General features: G+C 37.9%; 3 protein-coding genes across 3 annotated transcripts in view; 2 read left to right on the plus strand and 1 right to left on the minus strand.

Annotated features, from left to right (window-relative positions):
* plcd4a (phospholipase C, delta 4a) overlaps window positions 1–11,543 on the plus strand; it is a 39,884-nt gene extending 28,341 nt beyond the window's left edge. Inside the window, exons 11-16 of the mRNA XM_017430023.3 lie at window positions 693–849; window positions 3,262–3,378; window positions 6,881–7,059; window positions 7,150–7,282; window positions 7,552–7,701; window positions 8,345–11,543. Of these exons, the coding sequence (XP_017285512.1) occupies window positions 693–849; window positions 3,262–3,378; window positions 6,881–7,059; window positions 7,150–7,282; window positions 7,552–7,701; window positions 8,345–8,436 (828 nt within the window). The 3' untranslated portion in view covers window positions 8,437–11,543. The remainder of the gene's footprint in view (window positions 1–692; window positions 850–3,261; window positions 3,379–6,880; window positions 7,060–7,149; window positions 7,283–7,551; window positions 7,702–8,344) is intronic.
* The window catches only part of LOC108244131 (NLR family CARD domain-containing protein 3), a 1,204,881-nt gene that overhangs the window by 79,907 nt on the left and 1,100,936 nt on the right, over window positions 1–24,038 (minus strand). The gene's annotated exons all lie outside the window — the stretch shown is intronic.
* The window catches only part of fam207a (family with sequence similarity 207 member A), a 24,887-nt gene continuing 13,726 nt past the window's right edge, over window positions 12,878–24,038 (plus strand). The window contains exons 1-2 of the mRNA XM_017430022.3: window positions 12,878–13,494; window positions 18,904–19,024. Of these exons, the coding sequence (XP_017285511.1) occupies window positions 13,300–13,494; window positions 18,904–19,024 (316 nt within the window). The 5' untranslated portion in view covers window positions 12,878–13,299. The remainder of the gene's footprint in view (window positions 13,495–18,903; window positions 19,025–24,038) is intronic.

Raw genomic sequence — 24,038 nt, forward strand, 5'->3', positions numbered from 1 at the left:
CGGGCCGCTAGTTGAATAGCCCTGCTATAAAACATTATCACACACATTTTATCTTTTGATGGACGATATATGGTAAATAGAGTCAATGGGCAACATTTATAAAGAGTCATTTTAATCTTTTTATGTTGTATAATCCTTCCACACTGGATCAATTTGACATTCATGCCCATGATGATGACAAGGGCAGGCACTGAACAGTGAATACAAACAGGCGTTTATTAGGAAATAAACTTATTCTACACAGACAGGCCAGGGTCTGAGCCAGCGGGTCCAAATCCGGTCAGGACAGAGTCCAGATCTCAGGGACAGGAGGTCAGAGCCAGGAGGTCCAAATCCAGTGGAGAGGGTCAGGATAGGCTACTGGGCAGAAGGAAGAGACAGACAGGTTAGTTACCAGACGGTTAGGTCAAGGTTCTATAGCAGGTCTGAAGGTGTTACCGCTGAGGGTTTCACAACAATCTGACGCCGTGCAGGGGGAAGAACCATCCTTATATGGCAGCAGCTGGAGATCAGGGTGATGATGATCAGGTGTGCGGAGTCACAGCTCAGCAGCAGCTGTGACAGATGAGTGGATGTATACCTCTGTTTTTTTATTGTCTGTCTATTAAAAATTTTATTGATTAGAATAGTGTTTTTATTTTTATTTAGACATTGTTGTTGATCTTTTGTTATCCTTTTTTCTGTGTTTACAGAAGTCAAAACAGCGTTTGTCAAAGGAGTTGTCAGACTGTGTTGTTTACTGCAGAAGTGTCCGCTTCAGGAGCTTCAAACACTCACGCAACCACTCCAAGTTTTATGAAGTTGCCTCTTTCACAGAATCCAAAGCCCGCAAGCACTTGCGAGAGGCCGGTGAGTGGAGCTACATCATCCGTCTGTAACAAGTAGAAGTTTCCTACAGAGCCATCTTTCAGGCGTCAGAGAATCACATGATCCATGTTGACTTATATCGTCAACTGGTAAAAACTGTCTTTATTGCCAGTTCATCCCCTTGTGTGATTCTTTTTAAAGTTCAAAATTTCTCAGAAAAGTTCTGCTCAGAACAAACCAAACATCTTTTTCTATATTGTTTCTGGAAAAATGACACACAACAGAGGTCTAAACTGCAGTTTTGTTTTCCAGAAAGTGATGTCTGCTGTTTTTACAGTAATTACACTTTTACAGTAAATTCTTTTTGTCTGTCCTTAGAGATTCTATCACTCTTCTTACTTTAATCACCACCCTATGCCTGTCACAAGTCTGTTTGAATCTGTTGGCTCTATAAGAGGAAGATTTTCACTTAGGAAACAGTGTTTAAAGTGAAGGAAATTGCCTCGTGTCTACATTCAGATATAAAGGTTGAGCAAATAAAACATTCCACATTTTAGCTACACTATAGTATTGGTTTAATAATAGAACAATGCAGCAAAAATCTGGAAAAAGTTTCCACACTTCATAATGAGTTACTAGTTGGAAAGCCTAATTCCAGTTGAGTGGAATAGGACAGCATATCTTTGTGCAAAATAGATGTTAATTACATATAAAACATTAACAATTTATAAATGAATTATGAATGTAATAATACCAGTAAACTTTGGCCAAAATGACTAGCTAATGAGTTGTGGAAATAACATTCAAACATTCAGAGTTAACACTCTGATTAAGCATTAAACACGATAAAAGGTGAGAGACAATAAAAACTATCTAAACTTAGTTGCATCAATGGTTCTTGGCAATAAATCTTATACCAGTGGAAAGCCTGTTTATTTCCACTTAAAAAGTGCCACATTTGTTAGGAAAATATATTTGTGGATTGAGCAGCAGAGTCGGCTATGTGCAGGCAGACCATTCAATCTTCTTCACTCCCAAATTTTGGAGGTTGTCTCTTATTAACCTCACTCTCAACGGTGAGAGTTCTGCCCCAGACTGTGGAAATATGGGATTGCCAAAGGTTGCTCACAGGCGCAACTATTAACACAAAATCAAGCAAACCCTGCAAAATCACAACTTTGTCCAAAACACAGCAACTTTCCAGCAACATTAACCCAATATTTATTGTTTCTAAAGTGACTCACCACCGTTTCTGTGGTCTAGTGTCTTCTTTGTGGGTTTGTGTAGTCTGGAATACAAAATAACCCCAAATAACTCACGAAGAAGACACATGACGTCACATCCTGTTAACATCAGAATGCCAGAAGCATGCAGGAGCAGCGACCAAAGCGAAAATGTGCGCTAATGCTTCACATTTGCCCACAAAGATTTCAGCAAAACACCGCGCAAAACACCGCAGTGAAGTTAGTTTTAAGTTAGATATTGGATATTCACGCTCTGCGGAGTTAGCGGCGTGTAGCTCACAGCTGACCCGAAACAGGAACGCTAATGTCGGCCAGCCGTCCCTAAGTGAACTACTGTGCGTGAGAGAAGGGGCCGGCAAAGAACGGCTGACCGACATTAGCATTCCTGTTTTGGGTCAGCTGTGAGCTACACGCCACTAACTTCACTGCGGTCGCAAACCAGTTTCCTATCCAGCTGCCCGAGAGTGGGGGGAAGCTGTTTTGCACATCCTGCAGTGTAATATAGTGAATGCAGTGAATATAAACGCATCGACAAACACTTTGTGTCTGCAAAACATGTGACGAGAGCTGCAGACGAGGGACAACCCAGAAATGGTCATGAATGTCAGTTTATAAGCTATCAAAGTTCTCAAATAAAGCACCTTTTGATAATGTCAATGTTTGTTGGTAATTATCTTACAAAGTATTTTTGGTTTATATATTTAAAGTTATGGGTTTTTATTGATTTTAGTAAAAAAAAATTGCAACTTTTCATCGCAACTTTTAGGAAAATGCCCCGCGAAATCAGGCATTTTAGCCTGCAACAATCACAAAAAATGCCCGCAAAATCCTGGAGGGACTGCTGGCAGCTACAATCTATTCAAATCTCTGTTCTGGATTGTTCTACAGGAAACCATGGAAAAGCAGGTTTGTTTTGTTCCTCTGACAATTTATGTAGCCTATTGCTGAGCACAAGACAACCATTAACCATTTGATAAAAAAATGTACTTTTAAAAGGAATTACACGAAGTAGCAACAAATAAAGTTTCTGGCATCTAAAAGTGCAGGTAATCATGGACCTTGTGATTCTCTGACTCTTGCTAAACAGACTCTTTATTTAAAATAGAATGGGATGTTGCCTATAACTGCACCACATGTTTATTTTTTTGTTTTGTCTTTCTTATGCATTCTGTTCCCAAGCCTTACTTCCAATATGCCTTCTTCATTTCAGGAGCAGAGTTTGTGCATCATAACTCACAGCAGCTGACTCGGGTTTATCCCACTGGTTTCCGAACTGACTCTTCAAATTTTAATCCTCAGGAAATGTGGAACGCTGGATGCCAAATTGGTGACTGCAACCGAATAATGTGATTCAATTTTGAGCTGACTTTCTCAGACAATTTTAACTAGATAATGTGCTTTAGTGTTACTGTTGTTAGTATTCTATTTTACTCTATTCAAAAGTAATGTGTTTCTTTCATGCCTATTTCTAGCTAAAACAGTATTAGCTGACATATAGAATATATTACATAGTAAAAATATCAACAAATACCATCTTTTAAACCAAACAAGGACCATCTCTCTAGCAAAATTAACTTGCAAAGATAAGTTTGTCTTACATCTCAACTTTAGATGCAGAAAGTGTCAGCTTGTTTGTAACTCAGCTGCATGATTTCTTCTACAATAGTGTGAAGTGAAGTGAAGTAAAATTCATTTATATAGCACTTTTCAGCAGCAAGGCGATCCAAAGTGCTATACAACACAGAAACAACAATCAGGTACAGACAAAATCAAGTACAGAAATACAGAAATAAAAACATCAATCAGGTAATTTTAGCTAATAGTAAGATTGGTATAACTATAACATAAATGTTGATATAAACATGAATAAACTTTCCTCTAAGAGGAAGCATTTGAACAAAACAAGAGTAGTTTTAGCTAATAGTATGATTGGTATAACTATAACAGGTAATTTAAGTAAACTAACAACCTGTAAGTCGGTCAGTGATGTATAACCTAAAAGACCATTTAAACATAAATAGACTTTCCTCTAAGAGGAAGCATTTAAACAACTAACAGAACGGTTGATATAATGATAATGATAACAAATCTTAGTGTACTACGGCACAAAGCCGTTCAGCGATCTATAAATTAATGGGAGTATTTTAAAGTCTATTTTTTAACTTGCATAAAAACTTTTATCTAAGAGGAAATATGTGAGGTTGATACAATACAATATTGATACAATAGTTGTCTCCTTATAGTGTTATTGTACTCCTGAATACTATGCCCCCTCTTGTGGCAAATTTAGGTATTGTTTTAGTGTACCAACAATATGATTTCAGCATAGTTTCTGTTTTGATGCACCTTAACAAGTCAGAAAAATAAATAAATACTGTTGTGTGCAGTTTTCTAACTATTATTACTTTCTTTTGCTACACCGAGTCATAGTCAGTCAAGTGGCATGTGTGTGGTGATCAGCCATGGCATGTGAAATCTAACTCACCAAACACCAGATGTTCAAAGATTGTTTTGTTAATGGCTAATTCAGATCAAACTATCATTTCCAATATTTAGACCAAGAAGGCATTGAAAATTGGGCTTTGATTATTCTCGTTTGCCAAAACATATTCTAAAGAACATTTCAAGTTGGGGTTTATTTATCTCACCTGGGGTGATCCAAATTTTGCTCTTATAAAGAAAGTTGAGCCACGTTTTGCCCAAAACCCACAAAAGATTGGGCTTAGACTTTGAAATATTTTAACTAGACCTTACTTCATATTGTCCACAGAAAACATAATAACACTTACTGGCCTCAACAAATACAAAGTAGATCATACCTGTTTCTCTCTCTACTCTATGTACTGTATATCTAACTATTCCATTTGTCTGTGCTCTTTGTTGCATTCAGCCTTGCTTTCTTGTCATTGCATATGAATTTTGTGACAATATCTGCATGAGGTCTGATCTGATGCTACATAAAAATCCTTTTGGTGTATGACTGGATCATATACTGTATGTATAGCATAGCACAACATAGCATAGCGTAGTATGTATAGAATACCATAGAGTTGTTTGCATAATATATTATAGCATTCCGAAGTATAGCAAATATTATAGCATAGTATATTACAGCATACCATAGTATAGCATATATTGTAGCATAGTATTTTATGGAATACTTAAGTATATCATAGTATTAGCATAGTATTTAAAGCATACCATAGTATGGGATATAATATAATAATTATTACACTAATAATATACTGTAATGTCATACACTATAATTAGACAATTAGTATATATATATATATATATATATATATATATATATATATATATATATATCATCCATCCATTCATCTATCCATCCATCTTTTACTGCTTATCCGTGGTCGGGTTGCTAACCACCTCAACTGACTCCTTTTGATGCGAAGGAGCAACAGCTCTAGTCTGAGCTCCCCCTAGATGAGGGAGCTCCTCAACCTATTTTTAAGGCTGAACTTAAAGATAGGTTGGATACAAGTTTCAACAACTTGTATCCATAATCTCGTTCTTTTGGTCATGATCCATACCTCATGATCTTAGCTGATGGTTGGAATGTAGATGGACCAGTAAATCCAGAGATTTGCCTTTAAACTAAAATCTTTCTTTATCATGACTGACTGAAGAAACACCCTCATCAAAGCAGATGAAGCCCTGATCTATTGATTCATCTCCTACTCCATCCTACCATCACTTGTGAGCAAGACTCAACTTTGAGCCAAGAATGCGGACACAGCTCTTGCTTTGGTTATACAGGGACCGGATAGTCCTCTTAAAGCAAGCCTGATAACCCATACTTTTGCAGCACACCCTACAGAATGCCTCAGTGAACACAGTCATAAGCTTCTCCAGGTCTACAAAACACATGTAGACTGGAGAGTCAAACTTCCATGTGCCCCTTAGCAACTCAGCAAGGGTAAAGACCTGGTCCACTGTTCCACGACTGGAACAAAAGCCACACTGCTCCTCCTGGATCTGAGGTTCGACAATCAGTCTGAGCCTCCCTTCCAACACCAGGTAGTAAACTTTCACGGTAAGGCTGAGAAGTGTAATCTGTGGATAGCTGGAACACACTCCCTGGTCCCACTTTTTAAAAATGGGAACCACCACCCTGGTCTGCCACTAGGCAGGGGTTGTCCCTTTAATGGGTTAATGCTTTTGTTTAGACTAAATTTAGACAAATCAGACAAGCCAAACAACACCTGTCATTTTAGAGCAAAATTTGGACCACATTAGATGAGCTAAACAAAGCAGAACTTTCAGCATTTCTTTTTTTTAGCTAAATTTGAATAAATCAGAAAGTTTTAACAGAGCCCATCATTTTCAACATAATTTTTCAGGCTGAAATTGTACATGTTAGAGGAGCTAAACAAAGTCCAATTTTCAACATCTTCTTCTGGGTTAATTAAGGACAATGACTGGCTCACCTAAAATAGCCATAACAAAAATGTCCTTTGACGTCCATAATTTGGTGGGTTTTCTATTTAGAATCTCTAAATCGTTCTTCATATATCAACTCTTAAACAAGCCGTCTTACATGGTGACTTATAAAAACCAGCAAAGATGGAAAGATGCAGATTCCATTTCTTATTCCAGTGACAACATATTAGAAGTCTACTGGAAGACTTAAAAATAAACCATTATCAAATTTGCAACCGGATAAGCAAGAAACACATGATTTCTTTAGTCTGTTCTAGTTTTTGTAGGATCCTTGGTGAAGCTGGTATAGTGTATACAACAGATTTGATAAAAAACAAACAAACTTTCAAATAACCAAAATATCTCATTTTTATTCTTCCAATCAGTTGCATTAAATTTCCAGACAGCTGGTGAGGGGATGGATTTGAATGATGGATTGTTCAGCCAGAATGGCAGATGTGGATACGTCCTGAAGCCCAGCTTTATGAGAGACACAGTGAAAAGGTTTGACCCTGACATGCCACAACAGCAAGACAAATACCAGCCTGTTGTCCTCACTGTCCAGGTAGAAACCACAAAGAGAAAAAGAAGTATTTTGTATTTTGTCATGAATTATCATTATAGATATAACTGATTGATTGTGTGTTTACTGCAGGTGATCAGTGGCCAGCAGCTGCCCAAAGTTAACATCAAAAAGGATTCAATTGTGGATCCTCTGGTCAGAGTGGAGATCCATGGAGTTCCAATGGACCAGGCTAAGCAGGAGACCAGATACATTGACAACAATGGTAATAAGAAAGGCCTTACTTTAAATCCTGAGCTCAGCAAAATTCAAGTTCTAAACAAAACTGTTGGCAGTAATGCAGTAAAATATTCCTGTTTTAATTTAAGAAGTAGCCTACATAGTACATAATACATAATAATATGTTTGACTTGTTATACTGTACAACCATGTTTCTAAGGTAACCCAGAATAGAAAAAACACTGGCACTGTAAAGAGTTGATATGTAAGCTAAAGCTTTATTCCATGCAAAATCAAGGATTTTGTTATTTACAGGCTTTAACCCTGTCTGGTATGACACGCTGCGCTTCACCATCCACACCCCTGAAATTGCTATTGTGCGCTTTGTAGTGGAAGATTATGACAAGACATCAAAGAATGACTTTGTGGGGCAGTACACGCTCCCTCTCAGCTGTATGCAACAAGGTATGGTTGAGATGTGGTTGGCTCAAATAATAGCTTTTTCACTCCATATATCCATATAACATCTTAATAATAAAAAGGCTCAAATTCACTGACAAGAAAGCACTTAAAAGGAATGGTCTGGTTTGGACATATTTTGGTTCACATGCAGACCAGCAATGGGTGTGTAAATGATTTGTAAGGAGCTGGAAGATCTAGAACAGACACCAGGAAGCGTAAGCACAATTGAGCAACATTGTTATCAGATATAGTTGCTGGAGCATCTAACAGTCAGTCAAAACAACAAACATAGGTCACTAAACACAGACAACGCCTTGTAGACTCATAATAGAGCACTATCCTCAATGTTGGAACCAATGGGTACCTAAGGGCACCCATTGGTGACTGGCCAACTTCATTTTCACTACTTCATCTGGGAGCTTAACATTTTTTTATCAGTGAGTATAATATTGCCAAAAAACAAAGGTAAAAAAGTATTAATGGGTTATACTTTTAGCAGACAAAAGATGATGGTGTGATTGAATGCTTATTTTGGACAAATAGATTACAAAATATATACTTTTTAGGATTTTATGTCTCTTATGAGCAATTAAGTGAAACAACTTTCCTGTTCCGTAAAGCCTTTGGTCTGGTTTTGTCTTTTCAGGTTATCGTCACATCCACCTTTTATCTAAAGATGGGACCAGTATTTCTCCTTCATCCTTGTTTGTTCATGTTAGGATCACAGACCTGGAATAAACTTTGTACATAATTGAAAGAACATCAGTACACATCCTATATAGTAATGATCACTAGTTCATGAAACAGAATTTAAAATTATACTTATTTGATATAAATAACCACTGCGCCAAATGTTTAGAAATTCTAAAGAGCAGAACTACACTTTATCTGCATTCTTCGTCTTGTTCAATGTAGTGTGTCTAGTTTATATGACTTCCCATCAATATAACCACTCTGTTCTGGTACACGATACAGTATTTTTCTTCTGAAACATTGTGTTTTAGGGGAGAATGTGCCACCACATATTTTCCAGTATATAGTTTGTTAGTAATTTATGTAACCAGCAGCATGACTTTGAAACTGTCTGCAATTCACAGAGACTATTTCCTTTGAAAACTTAAGTCGGAATGGAACTTGGATAATTCTGATCACGTTTGATTAGTCAGAATTACATCTGATTTCTAACACAAGAAAAAGATTTCAAGCACAAATTTTCTTAAATGTGTTTGGTAGTCAATAAATAAAGAAGACTCTTATGATAATTTTCACACTTGGAAACAAATAGTCACAGATTTTTGTACTTTGCTGCATATTGTGATAAATAAAAAGTTGTTGATGTTTTTTCAAATTCTCTAACTAAGAAAAAATATCATTTTTTCCATGAGAGCAAGACACCTTGTTTTTGTGTTCATCTCTTCATTTTCTAGACCCACTTAATCCCATTCAGTGTCACGGGGAGCTGGTGCCTATCTCCAATAATCAACTGGCAAGAGGCAGGGTACACCCTAGACCAGTTACCAGTGCATCTCATGGTTGCACAGACAAATAACTATTCTTACATACACTCATACCTAGACATTGGGTGGTATGAAATTCTGACAGTATGATAACTGTAAAGAACCATTTTATGTTTGGCTGACTGTTATATTGTGTACTACGGTTGTGCATCTGTGTATTGGTATCGGTCTGTGACCAATACGATACACATTTTCTGATACATTTCCAGTGATTGGATTCATAAAAAATACATGGGCAGCAAGAAATGATAGGATTCAGCCCCTAATTACGATACAGTTCAGCCTTTAATTATAATATGACACAATTCAGTATTAGTTTGATTCAACACATTGAGATTCAATGCAATGCAATTCAGCAAAACAAAAGAATGATACGTTATTGTTACTGAGACAAAATCTTTTGTACAACCACTCACAAACATGTCTTGTTTAAAAACTACAATCCGCAGCAAATTTCATTTTCTACATAATAAATAATAAAACAGAAGTTAACTTTTTTTTCTGTAATATTAGTTGATCTCCATCATGAATCAGGGTAAAGCAAACTTTCAGTGTTTGTTGCTGTTTATATACTGATGCTGCTGCAGATTTCCTCCTGAATAGTATGTGTTTCTATTGTAAAAACAATACTGCTAAACAGCAGGAACTGTAACCAGAAAAACTGTCTGCTGAAAACAAAAAATTAAGTAAGGGGATCATCTTTTATACATGAAAGACACTTTCTAAGCATTTATAATATTTTTTCTATCATGGATGCATGTACAAAAAAAAATTGCTTGTTATCAGTACAAAGACTTAATAAACCAATGCGATGATTTGATCCCAAAACATTGCTCTACTGATGTGGTTGCATCATGCAGGTACACATTCATGAATCGGTACGAGTTGGTAAATCGTCACATCCCTGTTGTGTTTCCCTCTAAGAAAAATAAGAAGGAAACAGCTGTTGTCTATCTTGTCTGCTCCACAAGATAGACACAAGTGGCAAACTAAATTACAGCACCAGGTCAGATTATTAATAATTTTTAAGTAATTGTGAAGAATATTACTTCTTCTCTACTGTTTTAATCTTTGTAAATTAATGTTGAGAGCCTGACAAGCTGATGTTAGGTAATTAGTTAGCTGGTTATTAGCCTCCTTAATGAATCTGCAGTAGGATGTATAGATTTCACCTACTAACATGCTAACATTTGTAGCTTGTTGCAAATGTTTGTTTCAAAACAGCATTATCTTGAATTGGGTGTTACTCATCTGGTAGACAAGATATGACTGATTTGGTTGTCCTCCAGATATAATGTACAACCAACTATGTGTTTTTTTTTAACAAGCACAAAGGTTTAGGGGAATTTTCCCACAACTACCATACATAACTGAATGACGCCTTACCAACAGGTTCAGTCATGAAGGGGGAAATGAGGAAAAAAAAACAAGCGAAAGAATAAAAAACATTGTTCATTCAGTTTTATATATATTGAGCTAAAGTCGGGTATGGTTTTAGCTGACAGTTATTTACAACACATATTCTGAGTGCTATCAGATCATATACTGCAAACGTAAGATTTTTTAAATGAATTGCAAATGGCAGAACAAAAGTAAGTCATTTTCAACATTGTTGTTGCTGCAAGTTGCAGGTTGGCGTAATAACTTTTTCTTTATGTTTCCATGAAAGAAGAGCTTAAGTGATTTTCAGTAGCATTCAAAGAAATTACACATTTTTATTTCTATACCAGACATTTTGATAGAGGCAAGAACTCTGAGTTCAAAAAATTAATTTGCTTTCAAGTAAAAATAATACAGAAGTCAGTAAAGGTTTCAGAGTAAAATGTAACTTTTTTTGTTTGTTTTAGATTTAACGAGGAAGTGTACATTTCTGCTGCTGAATGATGAGGAATCAGTGTAACTGATAGTTTAGCTTGTAAAAAGTGTTTAAATTAGTTCAAGCATCTGAACTTATACAATACTAATTTAAATATAGACTGACAAAATGCAGATCCCATATGTATAACAGTGAACTGTTCTTACATTATAAGCATTCAGGGTAAAAGAATTTTGCTACAAACTTTATCCACACTAAGCTATTAAAATGACTGAAGTTCATTTTCCTAGATTTTGCCCTCTTTAATAACTGACAGATAGAAGTCACAATTTTAGTGTACTCTTTCAAGTATTTCAGTAATGTGTGTACATATTACCTGTTTCAGTATGTGTTTTCATATTACTGTTTTTGTACACAATTATTTATGTTTATAGCACAATGAGCAGTTTGACCAATTTGTTTTTTAATGGACATAACTTTTATGCATTTATCATATTCAAAGGCAAATAAAAGATTTTCAATCAGTTCAATGTATTGTAATTCATATGCATTTTATAAAAAATGTGTTTCATAAATCCATAGCTCTCTGCTTAGCATAGGCTATGAAAATTATGAAAAACTAAAATATTACAATTAGTCTTAAATATTAAAAAAGGGTAATTTTTTACTATTTTTGTGAAATAAATTAATATTATTAAATGGTAGTTTTTTGTTGTTGTTTTTTTTACCTCTCCCAAGGAGGTTAGGTTGTCTGTCTGTCTGTCTGTCTGCAAGATGACTCCAAAAGTTATGAACGAATTTTCATGAAATTTTCAGGAAAACGTCAAACATGCTACAAGGAACAAGTGAATTAATTTTGGTGGTGATCCGGTTAAAAGTCGAAGTCACAGGTAACCCCTTTGTTAAAAACTTGTCTCTGCTACATGTGACCCTTTTGTTTCCTCCACCAAGGAGGTTTTATTTTCTGTTGTGTCCTTTGATTTGTTTGTCTGTCTGTCGGCAAGATCAAGTAAAAACTAATGACAAAAACAGTGGAGGGCTTTGCACTCTTTGTGTAGGAGCTATTTCTTTATTTTTGTTAATTCTTTAAATTTAGTTTAATGATTTGTTTATTTTCTGGTGAATTTCTGATTTTTGTTTAATCTTAGTTGTTTAGAATAAATTTGTAGTTTATTCATGTGTTTAGTTTATACATTTATTTTGTTTGGGATATGGGTATTTCACATAAATACTTTAGGCACATTAGGGGTCATATTGTTTTTTACCAGTCAGTCAGTCAGTCAATCAGTCAATCAGTCAGTGAGTCAATCAGTCAATCAGTCAATCAGTCATGAGCAGGTGAAACAATCAGTCAGGAATGAGCAGGTGAAACAATCAGGTGAACCAGCAAGGAGAGCAGGAGAGGCAGACGAGACGCTGGGAAATATGTATTGTTTTGTTTGCCTGCAAAACTTGGAATAAATCCAAAATGGAACTGCAATTTTTTTGACTTTTTGGACCTTTTGTACTGCGTAACACCACAGACCAATGTGCACCAAGTCATTATCTGAATTATAGTTTTTTCACTTTAGTTTTGGTTTTTATGGACAAATAGTCAGTACACTTTGGGTCCTTTGTTTTTTTATATTTAAGTTTATTTTTTAATATATATAAACACCTTATCTTCTTGCTTTCTGAACGCAACTATTTTAGCTTTTTGCGCTTATAAGATAAATCTAAAATAAATAATTAAAATGAAAAACGGAATGGAGGTATTCCACGGCATGCGGAACGTTTATTTAGTCATTTTCTAACGGCGTATTTAACCGTGACACCAGCTTCGTGAAGTCTCGTCAAGGTTATTAAAAGTTCCGGGTTTTCTCTTCAAAACAAAACAATTACGTACGTAAAAGATTCAAAAAATTATTACTGCCTCTCACATACATTTTAGCGAAACAGACCGTAGAGGAAAAAAAAAGAAAATTATGAACTTAGTCCCAATTTTTAGCTTAAGTTCTGATAAATGCTGTGGCTGTCTGGTTTAGACATATCCATTCAGTTCAGTTGAATTTATCAAAATAGGTTATATCACTAAACTAGAGAAACACGAAAAAGTCAGCCAGGAAAGAGAAGAAATTCTGTTAGACAGAAGACAAGCAGAGAGGCTGCAGGATAAACGCGAAACACTCATTTCCGGTAGTGTAACGGGCTTGACGCGAGTCTCCCACGCTGTCGGCCCTGCTTAGAAACACGTTGAGGTTGATTCAGATTTTACTTTGAGATAGAAACATGGTGGGAAAGATAAAACACGTCCGCCAGAAGCTTCATCAAGAAGCTGTGAAGGTCGACCGGCCTGAAAGCTTGATCCAGCCCTCCACAGCTGGGCTGCCTCACACTTTGCTGAAGCCTCCTGCTCCGGAGCTGCGGAGGAAAACAACACCTGAACAAAACATCCTGACCCACGATGCGGAGGGGGGGAAACAGGTTGGTTTCAGAAAATGTTGTCATTTTGAATGGTGCCAATGCAGCTACTGCACGCTATTATAACTTTGAAATAACCAAAGCCAAGAAAATATGCCCACATTTTGACGTCTGAACTATAGAGGAAGTGTGAAGAGAGCCAAGAGAAATGTTAAAGCTCGTACCAGTGGCTCATTATGGTCACCATGATAACGATACAGCCGTGTTTGTCACTCCCTGACCGCCAAGTTAATGAAATGCAGACAGACACTGTCTAAAAAGTAAGCCTCAAATAAACAGTGGCGGATCTAGAGTTTGTTTTTGTTTTTTCTTAGGGTGGCAGTGTGTGAGGTTCCAGCAGGGGGCCACAGTTTATTGTCACAGGAAAAGTTAACTTTGCTAACATAATCCTTAAAAAAAATTGTTACAACAAATTATTTTTGATTTAAAGCAAGAAAAAAAATCTTTCACCAAAATTGTCTTTTTTTTTCTTTCAGCTGTTCCTTTTTCAGGGGTCACCACAGCGAGTCATCCTTCTCCATCTAACTGTCTACTGCGTCCTCTGTCCTCATTCCAACTATGTCCATGTCCTTTCTAACTGCATCTCCTCTTTGTCTTTTTCCTGGCATCTGCATCTCTGACATCTTTCTACCAATATACCCACTGTCCCTGCACATGTCCAAACCATCTCAATCTGGCCTCTCAACTTTATCACCCAGTTGTTCAACCTGTGCTGTACCTCTGATGACCTAATTCCTAATCCTCTCCATCCTTGTCACTGCCAAGGAGAACCTCAACATCTTTAGCTCTGCCACTTCCATTTCTGTCTCCTGTCTTTTTGTCAGTCCCACTGTCTCCAAACCATACAACATAGCTGCTCTCACCACTGTCTTGCAAACCTTTCCTTTCACCTTTGTTGTCACCCTTTTATCACAACTCAGTCCTGAAACCTTTCTCGGGCCACTCTATCCTTCCTGGACTCTCTTTTTCACCTCTTTACGACACTTCTTGATTTCCTGGACAGTCAGTACTTGAAGTCCTGCACCTTTATGACCTCTGCTCCTTGTAGCCTCACTGTTCCTCCTGCCTCCCTCTCATTCACACAAGTACTCTGTCTTGCTGACTTTCATTACTCATCTTTCAAGTGCATACCTTTACCTCTCCAGGTTCTCTTCCACCTGTTCCCTGTTCTTACCACAGATCATAATGTCATCTGCAAACATCATAGTCAATGAGGATTCCTGCCTGACGTCATCTGTTAGTCTGTCCATCACCAGAGCAAACAAGAAGGGGCTCAAAGCCGATCCTTGGTTCACTCCCACCTCCACATTGATGTTATCTGTCACTCCTACAGCACACCTCACCACTGTCCTGCTGTCCTCATACATGTTCTGTACCAGTCTAACATACTTCTCTGCCACTCCAGATGTCCTCAGCTCCTCCCTCAGCACCCTGTGGTATGCTTTTTCTAAATCCACAAAAACACAACAAGGCTCTTTTTGACCATCTTTGTACTTATCTGTAAAAATGAATAATCGAGTCAAAAACCTCACTGCCATCTCTCCTAGACATTTCCATACCTCCACTGGTATGTCATCAGGTCCAGCTGCCTTCCTCTTCTTCATCCTCTTCAAAGATTTCCAGACTTCACCCTTACCCACCTTTTCCACTTCCTGTTCCACAGTTTCTATGACCTCTACTCTTCTTTCCCTTTCATTCTCTTGATTCATCAGCTCCTCAAAGTACTCTTTCCATCTTTTCATCACCCTCTCCTCTCTTGTTAGAACATTACAGTTTTTATCTTTAAGAAGCCTGATCCCTCTGTTTGCCAGTCGTTACCAGTCCTTTCCCTCCTTAGTGTCCAGCCTCTTGTACAACTCATCATACACCTTCTGTTTTGCCTTTACTACCTCCCTCTTTGCCCCATGTTGCATCTCTCTATATTCCTGTCTACTCTCTTCAGTCCTCTCAATGTCCCATTTCTTCCTGGCTAACCTCTTCCTCTGGATAACTTCCTGTACTTCACTATTCCACCATCAAGTTTCTTTCTGACACACCAAGTACCTTCCTACCTGTCTCTGTAATCGCTGTTGCTGTTGTAGCCCAGTCATCTGGAGATCATGTACAGGGTTTCCCCCAGAAAAGAGGCTAGGCCCGGTGGTAGGTGGCCGTTCGCCGGCCGACCACCGGCTGACCGTGATTTAGTAAAAAAAAATAATTAAAGTTGACAGAAAGTTGAAAATATGGCTATTTATTATTTGATATTGTAAGATATTTGTGCCAAATATTTACACAACTACAGTTTTACAAAAAGGCACTTTTGAAATACTTTTTTAAACAAAAATACAATTAATATAAATACTAATTGATTGCACCTAATTTGAATCCTAATTTAAGTCACAGTTACAAATAAATTAAATTAACATAAATGAAAAAGTGCAAACAAAGCACCAATACACATCTCACTTCCAGGCCAATGAATAACAACAGAGAACTCTGAAAAACAGACAGATGCTGTACTGTGCATATCTAATGCGGAATATAATAGCATAATTTTACTGTTAAACAAGGATAATATTTTCACTAAGCACAAAACATGATTACCGTATTCAGTCTTGCAAAGCCACCTGCTAAATTTCTGCTCAACTAACCATTTTTGGTCAAACCCGCTCGTTCGATGTTTATTACTGTGGCTCCTACAACCTGCTAACTCCAGGTAGCTGAAGCTGTCCAGGCCTCAGGGGTCATTAGAGTCGCGCAGGGATCCGCAAACAGTGCGCGGACCTGAGTGCACGGTGGGGGCATTTATACTTGGCGCTTACGTTGATGCAGTATTCTCCAAAAAGACGGGCAGTATGCTATGAAACCAGTGAAAATAAATGGAGCGCGGCGTGCGGAGTCCACACCAAATTACTAAAGATGCACGACTTGACCCCGCGCGGGACCTTCTCGCAGTCGCGGGGACAGCGTGATTGCGTCACTGTTGGCGCGCGCACCCTCGCGTGGTGAAGTAGATAAGGTAGCGGTTTTGGGGAGCGGGTGGAAAAAAAACGTGTATAAAAAATGGACGTATTTATAATAAACAAGTGGAGCTTAGCCTGGCGGCCGGGTCACCAAAGCCTGGCGGCCCGCCAGGCTAATATTACGCTGGGGGAAACCCTGATATGGTCTCACAACAGGTCTGAGGATCTCAACTCGGTACCTAATGACAGTCATGATACCTCTGTCGAGCAAATGGAGGGCCGTGCGGCCCTCCAAAGAAATGCCACCCCACACCATTACTGACCCATTGCCAAACCGGTGATCGCTCTCCACGGCGTCTCCAGTCTCTGTCACGTCTGTCACATATGCTCAGTGTGAACATGCTTTCATCTGTGAAGAGCACTGTGTGCCAGTGGCAAATTTGCCAATCCTGTTGTTCTCTGGCAAATGCCAAGCGTCCTGCACAGTGTTGAGCTGTGAGCACAACCCCTATCTGTGGACGTCGGGCCCTCATACCATCCTCATGGAGTCAGTTTCTAATCGTTTGTGCAGACACATGCACATTTGTAGCCTGCTAGAGGTCATTTTACAGGGCCCTGGCAGTGCTCCTCCTGTTCCTCCTTGCACAAAGGCGAAGGTAGCAGTCCTGCTCCTGGTGTAACGTCTCCTGGTGCACTGGCCTGTCTCCTGGTAGCGCCTCCAGCCTCTGGACACTACGCTGACAGACACAGCAAACCTTCTTGCCACAGCTTGCATTGATGTGCCATCCTGGATGAGCTGCACTGCCTGAGCCACTTGTGTGGGTTGTAGAGTCCGTCTAATGCTACCACAAGTGTGAAAGCGCCACCAACATTCAAAAGTGACCAAAACATCAGCCAGAAAGCATAGGTACTGAGAAGTGGTCTGTGGTCCCCACCTGCAGAACCACTCCTTTATTGAGTGTGTCTTGATAATTGCCAATAATTTCCACCTGTGGTCTATTCCATTTGCACAACAGCATGTGAAACTGATTGCCAATCAGTGTTGCTTCCAAAGTGGATAGTTTGCTTTCACTGAAGTTTGATTTACTTGGAGGTATATTGTGTTGATAAGTGTTCCCTTTATTTTTTTGGAGCAGTGTATTTTTTTTACAGTGGCAGCTGCCACTTCCTGCCACCCTCTAGAGATGCAAACAAACAGCTGCTGTGAGGAAACTATAAGTCAGATCTTAAAAATGTTTGAACTGTGAGCGGCAGAAGACTGAAGGTCACTCCTGAGTGTTTATGATTCTAGTGTTTTAAATAGAATATATAATTAATAATTATTAATAATTATTTAGTATAACGTTTTTAATAGAATATTTTGAGCTAATATGTAAATGAAGTCTATGAAAGTTTAGGAATCTCCATATTCTTTGGGGATTTGATTGAAAACCACAAGTCCTACAGCAGTGAGGGACAAACTGGGTGAAAGAAAACAAAGAACTCCACATTTTGATGTATAATTTGTGTGTACCAAAAAAAGTTTTGAGACTGAGAAGAGTTCATTTTCTAAATATATGAAAATTTTGAATCAGAGGTCCCCAATGTCCGGGCCAAGGACCGGTACTGGTCCATGGGTCAGTTTGTATGGAGCTGCCCACAAAATAGAAACATTTTTATTGAAAATATTTTAATATTTATCTTTAAATACATTGGTTTGCAGGGTATTTTATTCTATCGCAAAAATGAGTGAAAAACAAACTTTGCTGGAGAACTTCTTTTTCCCCTCTAGTCCGTGGGAAAGTTATCTTTTATGAAATCCATCTCTGTTTTTAGGTGAGTTAGAAGTTCATCATCAACTGTTAGTTGAACATTCTGTGGGAAAAAAAAGTCATATAACAGAAAGTCTGATTGGTAAAAACAGATAAAGATATCAAAATTAGAGATTGCCCAATTAATTGGCCTAGACAGAATGTTTGAGCTGAGACACCCATACACCATATTTTGTTTTCAAACTCCACTGAAGTTTATTTCACACTTCAGGTTGGAACAAAACAAACTACAAACCATCTTTACAGTGAAACACTTTTGTGTAACTGTTTTTTTTTTTGTTCTATACAGTAGAAAAGTATTATTTGCTGTCAGTGTTATTTCAAACATATTTATTTTTTTTTATTTGTAACAATATTCAATTTTGCTATCATCAAAACATTTGAAAAAAGCCTCTGTGCAAAATGGGGTTAAAAACCTGTCCCAGTCAAAAACCTGTCCATTATGCTTAGTCAGGCACTGTTTTTTTTTTTTTTTATTTATTTCATCCATACCGCTTCTCGCGCACCCCTACAATGGCACTGCCCCCCCCAGGGGGCGCGCCCCACACTTTGGGAACCACTGCTTTAATATAACAAGTTACTTATAAGAGTGTAATACAGGTAAGTTGTAACATGTACATGATTAAAAGTTGATAATTTGTGTATTTATTCCCTCCCAGGTTCTGGTTCCGAGCGCCCTCCCCTCCACCATCTTTGCTGGCACTAAGATCTCTCCAGAGGCCCTGGTTCAAACCCTGAAGTTTGAAGAACCTGCACATGTTGCTTTACCCACTAAGAAAAGTAAGAATATCTGATGTTTACTGACACTTTTTGATGCCTCTTCTTATATGGTTTTTAAGAATAAATCAGACTGCCTTTTTCTATGCCGTGTAAAGCGTATACAGACACAGACTAATTTGTTTGTACCATTTTGTCAAAGAAAGAAAAACCCACAAAGGTGACTGAAATAACTTGAAACAGACAATGGTAATAAAATCAGCAAATTTACTAAAAACCATTGAATAAAAATCAGTCATTTCTTTTGAATTTTAACAAAAAAAGGTGGTACCCCTAGAACAGATTGACCATAAGGACATGTTGAACTAAGATGTATTCTATATTTAATTTAACAGGTATCTTCAGTACTGTAATCAGTCAGTCCACCCATTTAAAGGGTGAAAGATAGTCACATTACTGTTTGGTATCAATGTGTGTACCGCACTGAACATGGACTACAAAAAGCTGAGGACAGAGTTGTCTCAGAAGCTTAGAAAGACAATGATGGACATCATGTTAAAGGTAAAGACTATAAGACAATCTCAAAGGAGCTGGATGTTCCTATGACTACAGCTGCTCTGTTTATTCAGAAGGTTAAGGTCCACAGGACTGGAGACAACCTCCTTGGACGTGTCCACAAAAGGACAACTGATGATAAATAGAAAAAACGTATAATATGAATGGTACCTAAGTTTGGGCGATTGGACGAATTTATCAACCATCGATGATAGGCTGAGCCATTTGATGGTCGTTTTTTTAAGATCAACTTTTTTTTTTTTTTTTTGCCTACACACCCCCCACTCTACTTTCCCCTATGTGCCACCAAGTGCAGCACTGATTTATTCACTCAAACTTATAATAGAAAGAAAGAGTAGCAAATGTTCAGAAAACATTTATTTGAACAATAACCACAGTGGTGGGAAGGGAAACAGAGACTGGCTTTTTTTAAACCAGTATAACTGTACAGTTCTAGTGTTTCTGTCTTACAAACTCTGCTAAGTGTGAAACGACAAATATAAAATTAAACAAAAACTAAACAATAAAAATGAACTCCTCCAGCAGAGAACGTGCGCTTCCATAAAAAAATCTTTTTCGCTGTTTTTAGTCTTCTTCTAAGCGATTTGGCGCATACAAAATAAATAAATGACTGAATATTTCCTAAAACTACAATGTCTAAGAATCAGAACAATAAGATAAAGGGTAACTATTCCTTCCAGAAAGAGCTTATAAATTCTTTGACAAGAAAACAAGCATGGTTACTTTATCGGGTTTCAGCAGGATGCACAGGTTGTTAACAACATTACCAGCTAGGCCTGTCACGATAACAAATTTTGCTGGAAGAGTAATTGTCCTTGAAATTATTGCGATAAACAATAATATCATTTGGAGGCCATTTTAAACTAATGTAATGATAATAACATACTAGTGCAAGGACGTCCTCTCAAAGATTAATAAACTTTACTTTCAAAAGAACATTTAACACTTGAACTGGAACACAAAATAAACAGAACAACGGAAAACAAAAATAAAATGGACTCTCAGCCTCCGTTAACAAAGAATGTACTTGAATAAAAACTAAAAAAAAAAAAAAAAAAATGGAAATAAAACCTACATTCAACCAAAACAGTACAGATTATTAAGTCTGTAAACTAAACTGCCCGTCAAAAAGTAATAATCATTAGTTTTATATAGAGAAGACAGACGAAACTGCGAGTTTTATAAACAAAAAGTGCAAACAAACAAAGCACATGGTGACATACCAGCTCGCAAAGGTTCAACGGTTCGCCTCGGTCATTTGGTTTGAATCCGAAGTGCTCCCACACCGCTGCTGTTACATTCAACCTTGAAACCAATTCCATTTCGTTTTTTCCCTCAATATCAAACAGCGTTTGATATAGCGTACAGCGTATTTTTAGCTTGCTAACTCCTAGCGGGGGCCAATGCTGCAGAGCTACAAGCCAAGGCGCCTTGGCTGGCTACCTGACGCCATAGTTCCCGCTCCCCTTACACTAAGAGAAAGGGAGGAGTCAGTGAAGAGCACCGGAGCTGAGCCTTTTGTCATCCAGTGTCTTCGGTAGAAAGAGACAGAGACACGAAGAAACGATAATGCTGATAAATGAAAATTACCAACCTTATTTTAATTTATCGTGCGATTAATTGATTTATCGTTTATCGCGACAGGCCTATTACCAGTGGTGCTAAAGACGCGTTCCAAAGGTGTACTTGTGGCCGGTATGCATAGATATTTTCTGCCATTTGAGATGACAAAGAAAATCCAGATGTCACCAGCACAAATATATCGCCTGTCGTCACAAATATCATTGACAAATATCAGTTGAAAAAATTTTACATATTACCCAACCTTAATGGTAACCAAAAAGTCCAGAACAACTTCCAAAGAGATTAGAAATGAACCCCAAGGTCAAGGTTCATTAGTGTCAAATCTCACCATCAATCACTGTTTGAGGCATCGTAGGTCCAAACATCCAAAAAAAAGAACCATGTTCCCTACCTACAGTGGAACATGGAAGAGGCTCGGTTCTGTTCTTGGGTTGCTTTGCTGCATCTGACTTAGGGGGTCTTAAATCTGTGAGGGTCCAATTTAATCCCAAGACCATTAAGGCTTTCTGGAACAAAATGTGCTGCCCATAGGCAGAAGGTTTGGCCTGAGTTGCAAGGTTTCAGGCTTGGTTCCTCAACAAGACAATGAGCACAGCTAAAACACCCAAAACTGGCTCAGAACCAAACACTGGACCATTCTGAAGTGGCCTCTGAGCCCTGATCTAAATCCTGTTGAACATCTGTGGAAGGAGCTGAAACATCTGGAGAAGGAACCCTTCAAACCTGAGACAGCTGGAGCAGTTTGTTCACAAGAAGTTAGCAATTTTCTTTTGAAAATATAACATCCACTTACAAAAGATATGCAAATATGCAAAAGTATAAATAGAATAATTGACAGAATGATTACAGATGTTTTGCGAGTTTACATGGTGAAAAAAGAGGGTGTCCTATGACTGTGTTCCAATTGTTCACTCACTACATCGTGGTTACTTTATAGGGAATAGGGAACAGTGCAGTGTTTTTTTTCATTTCAAACACTACCTAAATGCAGTGTACTCATAATTATGTGCAAAGTATTCAATCAGGTGTTGTATAAATAAATGCAAAATACTCTGGAATACACACCTGAATCTGAGGTGATGGATGTTGAAGAAAAATAAGACTCCCTGATAAGACACTGATGGTGCACTGTGGAGTGGATCAAAAATAACAGGTAAATTTTGAACACGACTACTGACAAGCTGACTCGTGATATAGGGCACACAAACCTAGTGAGTGTTTAATAGTCCAACAGCTAATGGGAAGAAACTGTTTTGTGTGACAAGAGGTATTGGTTCTGATGGGTAATGGCCTTCAGTTAGAGGGACTAGTTCAAAATGTTTTATATTCAGGGTGGGAGGTGTCAGTAGCAGTCTTTCTGGGCCCCCTCAAGGTCCTGGAGGTGTACAGTTTCTGGAGGGAGGCCAGATTGCTGCCAATCACCTTCTCAGCAGATCTGGTCCACTGCAGTCTCCTTTTTTCTTTAGCAGTGGCAGCAATATACCAGAAGGATGGAAGTGGTGGAAATGGATTTAATAATAGATGAATAGAAGTGGACTATCACTGACTTTGGCAGACTGAGTATCTTCAAGTGCCGTAGAGGGTACAGTCATGGGGAAGAAAAGGAAATCCAACCTTTTCAATTCTAGGGTTTTATGTGTTAGGATAATATAAAAATGTTCTGCTGTTTTTCTCAGTTCTAAAATTATTCAAATTTAACCTGAAGTGAACAAAAACACAGCAGATTCCACCATGTCATTATTTATAAAACAAAACTTAACCTGAAGTCCACCCCATGATCCAGCTGCTTACAGAACATCCTTCAGTGGTTTTCTGTAGGGCTTTATCAATCTCTCACATGGTTGTGGAGGAATTTTGGCCTTTTGCTTCAAGAACTTTGCTTCAGTTCATTGAGGTTTGCAGACATTGGTTTCTGCACAGCTCTCTCAAACACACAGGCGGCTTATGACGCAGGTTAGACATTAAGCCTCCATTACTTGCAGTTATGATGTTCACATTGGCAGCAGCCAGCCTCCAACCAACGCTTTAAGCAGCAACATCAGGTGATATTTCTTTACACTGTTCAATATTTAAGCATCAATGCTCCTTAAATAAAAAAGCATTGTGTGTACACACTTCCTGCATGGACATCCCATAGAAACTCTTTTTAAAATTTTACTCCTAGTTCTCTTGTTTAGAAGTTCCATATATTATGAAAAGTTTAAAAATTGATGAGGAAAATTTACATTTTGTGGTTGAAAATTTTCCAGAAATATCTAATTCCAAATCTCGTCATAAAAACAATGGAATAAAAAAGGTAATGTCTGGCAATCATTGCAAACATTGCTTAAAATATTTGTTATTTTGGTGACAAAGAAAAAATCTTAGCCTAAGCTTAGAATTTACATTTGTATTGACGTGGAGCTTTACATATTAAATATGTGACAAATGTCTTCATATAATTTTCAAAATGTGAGAAATTAACTCTGTGTCAAACCAGTATTTTAACTATGTAAATGCAAAGCTGCTCTGCATTATCATTGATTTTCTACTCTGTAAAGAATCTGTCTATTCTTGTTCAGGCTTTTAAATCCCTCCGTCGGGTGGTTCAGCAGACCATATGTCATCATTGCATCACATCCTTGAGCTGCAAAACCAGCTTAACTTTTCACATAGTGAGGAGAGAGAGCCTGGCAGCTGAAGAAGGAACAGCTTGTCCTGCTTGCTCTCGTCCTTACTGATAACTGATAACTTTTGCCTGTGAATTATTTTTAAAGTCACAGTTTTTATAATTATATTTACATTATCGACATCATTACTGGATTACTCCAAACCTAAGGACTGGGAGATTTTCTCACTTTTATTTTTACCTTACTTTTCTTCACCTCCAAGTTGAACTAGGGCAAAATGCCCCCGTTCGACCCCAAGGACATCAGCA

The sequence above is a fragment of the Kryptolebias marmoratus genome, linkage group LG23 (genome assembly GCF_001649575.2).
Source record: "Kryptolebias marmoratus isolate JLee-2015 linkage group LG23, ASM164957v2, whole genome shotgun sequence".
NCBI lineage: Eukaryota > Metazoa > Chordata > Actinopteri > Cyprinodontiformes > Rivulidae > Kryptolebias > Kryptolebias marmoratus.